Genomic DNA, 5,795 nt, shown 5'->3' with positions numbered 1-5,795 from the left:
TACAACACTGATAAATAAAAATACATTTGTTTTAAAAAATCAATAAATAAATAAATAAATAAATAAATAAAATAACCGTTATTCATTTACATATATTTTTTTCATCAAAGCCACAGGGAGACACTGGAGAGGGGCTAAAGAGCCACATGTGGCTCCAGAGTCGCAGGTTGCCTACCCTTGGTCTATTCACTGACTTTTCCTCTACTGCCACCTGCAGGTCATGGTTGTCCCTTATCCCCTGAAATATCTCAACATCTATAAGATGGAATTGCACCATTTGTACAGACTTTCGTGGTCCCCAGAGGATGAACCCTACCATTATTCAAGCATCACCACAAGGCTGTCATTTGTGGTTTTAGGTAAAGTGGTTCAACATCTTTTGGATGGTTTGCCATTAAATTTGATACAGATAATGCTGAGAAGATGAACTCTAAGGTTTCTGGTGACTTCCTGACATTTCTTCTAACGCCACCTATAGGTCAGACTTTTTGCTTATTCTGTGAAAAATCTTAACATCTACTGGATGCGTTGATACCAAACATTGTAGATATTCAAGATAAACTGTAATAACTGTGCTACTTACTTGTGATTGTAACATCACCAGGTCAAAATTTTAATTTGTCCCATACTTTGGTTTATGGCCAAATACCAGGAAAAACTAATGACATTCTCACCAGCCTCAGCTTTAATTCATGTAGATTCTAGCTGACTGTGAACATGATAACCATATTCCTTGCATATTAGCATTATCAGTGTTAGCATTCTGATGTTAGCATTTAGCTCAAAGCACCACTGTTTCTACAGTCTCAAAGAGCCACTATAGCATGGCTGTAAACTTTTAGTCTTCTTTAATTATTGATAACACCATTAGTTACAACGTATAAATCTTTATATTGGTGCATTATTAGAAAGTGGTGCCTTAGCAAGGAGTTACTGAAAGCATTTCTGTGGAGCCATGAATCAGAGATCACTGGTAGAGGATGGATCATTACAGATTACAATAGGCTTAGCATTGATGCCATTGTGGTCATGACCAGGACAGAGAGCCAAGTGGAGGCAGTCTGAGAAGGTTCCTGCACAGAAAGAGAACAGCGGTGTCATATTGTCTGCCTCAAGGAACGTCACCAATCCTGCAGGGAAACTACACAAAATACCAATCCGACAGAAATGTTTTGTGAAAGGCAGCTGATGGGGCACCCCTCCATGCCAGGCTGTATACTCCCCATCAAAGAACTCCACACACCAGGACTCGTACCCCCGGCCCAGCCAGCAGTCCTCAGTGGTGCCCTTGCGGGGAATGTTTGGATAGGTGACACCAAGCTCCCAGTAAGTCTTCCCAGTTACATCAATCTCCCAGTAATTGCGACCAAAGCTGAAGCCTTGCGAGCTAATGACATTGAGGGTGGTGTCAAAGCGTCCGGGGAGGTCAGGGAGTTGCTGCCAGGTGTCTGTGTAGGTGGCACTGTCACCCCGGGGGGAGATGATCAGCTTTGGGTGGGCCGTCTCTGGATCCAGACTCACCTCACTAGAATCTGGAGACACATATTTAACAACTTTTACACTGAGGATTACAAAAGAGGTCAAACTGTTATGAACACTTTAAAAAGAATGTGAACTGACAGCTCTTGGTGAGTTTCTTCATTAAGGGGGTCTGTGAGCTGATGAGCAGAAGCATGTTGTTGGTGAGGCTGAGGATCTGGTCAGCTTTAACTTCGTCCAGGCTCACACTGCTCGGGTCTGTCCTGTTTAGCAGATCAATCACTCTGGAGGAAGCAGACCATAGTGAGTTAAACATCAGCTGGTGCTCAACTTTTTCTTTAAATCTGAATTATGATTTAATTCCATACCTGTCCACTGTCTCTGTGTCTTGCTGCTCAGGGTATGAAAAGAAAGACTGAGGAAACGCAGAAAAAACAAGATTAAATTGACTGTAAAAATCAAACTGTAATATTTTTAGTTCCCATACCCAAATGAGAAGGAAGGTAAGAATTGTAAACAATCATATTTAATTCACTGGACTTTGATCACCATTGTGTCAGGCTCTGTTTCGGGCTGGTCCATTGCCACAGTGAGTCTGGCCAGGTCCTGCTCTATCTCCTGGATTAGAGAACAGTTCCTTTCCATCAGCCCATCCAGGGCAGAGACCGCAGCCCGCTCCTCCATCTCCAGATGGGACAAGGTAATCCTCAAGTCCTCATCCAGGACGGCCTGGATCTCCTGATATTTCCGTATGATGTTCTCTCTTATCACAGAGGACTTTTTCTGAGTCAGGCACAAGCATGTATTAGTTTATCATACTGTCCGTTCATATTATAATTATAATGTTAGTGTTTTTACTGCAGGATAAGCAATGTATTGTTTAATTTAAAATGTAATGTCAGATTTCATGTTGTGGCAAAATTTCAATACCGACTGGTATAGAAACCCATTGTATGGAAGCCCATTTCCGCCAATGGGATTAAAAACAAAGATCTTCGACGTCAGTATAATGAGAAACTTTCTCCAAATATTGACTTAATATCTCAAAATAAAAACCTATCACCAAATAAGTTTGTTAAGTTTGAGTATCTCAAAAATAATGACATAGTACCTCAAAATAATGATTTAGTATCTCAAAAATAATGAATTACTGTTGCTAAATAATGACTTTATACTTTGAAATAATGACTTAGTATCACAAAAATAATGGTTTATGCCTAAAATAATGGTTTAGCATTTAAAATAATGACTCAGTATTGCTAAATAATGAGTCAGTGTCTCAGAATAATGATTTGGTATCCCAAAAATAATAACTGAGTATTTAAAAAATAATGAATATTGTTGCAAAATATTGAGAAACTATTCAAAATTCTGAATTAATATTTCAAAATAATAGCTTAGTATCTCAAAAATAATGGTTTCGCATCTAAAATAATGATTTAGTATCTAAAATATTGGTTCAGCATTTAAAATAATGACTTAGTTTTGCTAAATAATGATAATAATAATAATGATTTGGTACTGTATCTCAAAATAATATCTGAGAATTACTGTTGCAAAATATTGAGAAACTTTTTCAAAAATAATGACATAATATTTCAAAATAATAGCTTAGTATTTAAAAAATAATGGTTTAGCATTTAAAATAATGACTTAGGTTCTCAAAATAATGACAGTATCTCAGAATAATGATTTAGTATCTTTAAATAATAACTTATTATCTCAAAATAATGGCAGTATTGCAAAAACAATGACTTGGTGTCTCAAAATAATGACTTGGTTGCTCAGAATATTTTGAGATAAGTACAGTAAGTCAGTATTTTGAGAAAGTTTTTCATTATTTAGTGATAGAAAAAACTAATTATTTTGAGGTAATATGTCATCATTTGGAGATACTAACTCATGATTTAGAGACATCTTCATTATAATGACTTGGGGGGTCTTTTTTCATCACACTGGCAGTAACGAGCTTCCATACAATGGTCTGAACACCACTTACTGTGATTTCTGATTGCCGTGCTGCCAGTTTTTTCAGTCTGTATTTCACTGCATCCCTTTGCTTCTTTAGACACTCTTGGTGATTTTCTAAAGTCTCCTGTAGAAGGGGTTGCACACATATTCAGCACAGCTCAGTTCGGCAGCAGTCGGACAGCTGTGGTGAAGCGCAGCTGCAGAAGCAGTTTATTGTGAGACTTGATGTAGACAGCAACAAAGCAGAGACTGACTGATTGACAGGACTGTATTCACTGCAACAGCCATATTGTCTTTTTCTTTGACTGTTTATTAATAGGCATAGGGTCTGCCGTATTTTCTGTATTTTTAAATGGTGCATTTTCCTGTTAGCAGCACTAAAGGCTTTTCTGTGTTGGTGCCATCTAATCAGGTGGAAAATTATGCTCATTGATCTCCTCCTTAACATTACATGACTGGCCACACTCAGGGTTGTGATCCCAGAGGCAGCCATCTGTCTTCTATATCCCTTGTGTCAGTGTTTGTCAGTGCTGCATTTTCCAGGAGGAAAAATATGATTGCTGTGTCCACAACCACTCACATCTGTCCCATGATAATCCCCCTGTGACTGAATGAGGCCACACTACTGCTCTCACAAATACAAGTGATGCATTTGATACCTATTTTTTGTTGTAACATTTTAGGACCCATACTGAGAAGTCTGTGCTTTTTATTTCTTGCTACAACTTGCTCCATGTTTTACACCACTGCAGACATTTTCCAAAGCACACCATGGTTTTCTACATTGTTAATTCCCTTTTATCCCAAAATACATCTTGGTTATTGTAACCTCACTTACATGCGTCACTGTGCAGAATGATGTATCTGACAGTGTTTTGACACTCATCTGGTGGAGGAGGAAAGCTTCTCTGTGATCACATTAAAGCTCAGTTTAAGATGCTTATGTAGGAGCAGGATTTTGTGACATCACAACCATTTTGGAAGCCAATCACGACCCAGCAGGCAACTTACACAAGTGTGATGTGAAAACTTTAAACCTCCAGTACACATACACAGACTTTCCAGAGAAAGAGACATCCTCTATCTAGTAGTTCAAAATAAACGCTACTTGCATATATATATTCTGTTTTTTTTCAGTGAGGTAGAAGGAGTAGATGTAATTTTAAAATCCTTTAACTGGCTTATTATGAAAAAAACCCTTATCTGACACAATTGTTATTAGAAGCAGAGAGGTTTATGTCTTAAAACGAGTCCAAAGGGGATATTTAACTGTGTCCCCTGCCATCCAGGGAGAAACTGTTCAGTTCATTTCAGTGTAGCGTGAAAATTAAAACTGGAGAGATATGCTTGAGGTGAGTTATCCATTCAATTAGAAATTAGCTTCCTTCTTTTTTGGTAGTTACCTTATCATTGTGGGGTAACTAAGTCAATATAAAGCATTGTCTTTAAAAGTCCTCAGGTTAGTGTTTTATAATGTCCAGGTGAGAGGATCTGACATCTGATTTTTAATAAGAGTACAGCACCGCTTTTTTTTATTAATACACTGAGTTGCCATGTTGTTGGAAACACAAACCCAAAGAACAAACAGTAGGAAAACATGGATGTATTATTGAACTTATTATTATTTATATTATTATACAGGATGAAAAGACTTCCTTGCATTAAAGAGGTTGCTGTAGCTGCCAAGTCTCAGATGTCTTGCCTTCCCAACTGCACTTGAACGCATCAGTCTTGCGGAGGTGTTCAGATAATCATTGTTTGCAACTGCAATAGCACACAATAAAAAAATAAAACAGGAAATGCTATTAATATTCACAGTGATGCATTATGTTTTTTAAGTAGGATTTAATTTAAGCCATGCTGATATGGAAATATAAACACAAATAGCTGCTTTGAATAAATAAAACTCGCATATTAAAAAACGGTGGTATGCTTTGGAAAGTGTTCAGTTTTATATGCAGGAAATGATGTGTTGCAAATGGGCTTTCAAGGCTGTAATGAAGTTTTAAAGGGTAGTTCTAAATCTTTACTCTGTGGTTGTTGTTCGCTAGTTTGTGTATTAACATCAGAGGTATATTTGACCCCACACAAAACTTTAAGATGCAGCTATAGACTAGGTATTTGTATCAGAGTAAAAGGCCAAGCTCAGAGGGATTTTTCCTCGTACAGGCCCCAATTAGTCAAAGTTTGTGAACAAAGTCAACAGACTCCACCGTCTGATTGGTCCCATAAAAGTAAACCAGTCCTCAGGTCACCTCTCCCCCTGTGTGACTTCACAGAAACGCTGTGTTTATTGGTGACATGCAAAGAAGAAAACAGAGAACAGAAAAGAGGCGGTGGGTACC

General features: G+C 37.8%; 1 protein-coding gene across 1 annotated transcript; it reads right to left on the bottom strand.

Annotated features, from left to right (window-relative positions):
- Positions 1 to 475: 475 nt before the first annotated feature.
- Positions 476 to 3,583, bottom strand: LOC117248629 (putative E3 ubiquitin-protein ligase TRIML1; the record flags this gene model as incomplete). Its single annotated transcript, XM_078160921.1, has 5 exons — positions 476 to 1,532; positions 1,621 to 1,763; positions 1,848 to 1,894; positions 2,029 to 2,262; positions 3,479 to 3,583. Coding segments are annotated over 5 exons (1,101 nt in total), but the record flags the coding sequence as incomplete, so codon positions are not given.
- Between the last annotated feature and the right edge of the window lie 2,212 nt (positions 3,584 to 5,795).

Source organism: Epinephelus lanceolatus, chromosome 17 (assembly GCF_041903045.1).
Source record: "Epinephelus lanceolatus isolate andai-2023 chromosome 17, ASM4190304v1, whole genome shotgun sequence".
Lineage (NCBI taxonomy): Eukaryota > Metazoa > Chordata > Actinopteri > Perciformes > Serranidae > Epinephelus > Epinephelus lanceolatus.
This window is presented reverse-complemented; position numbering and strand designations above follow the sequence as displayed.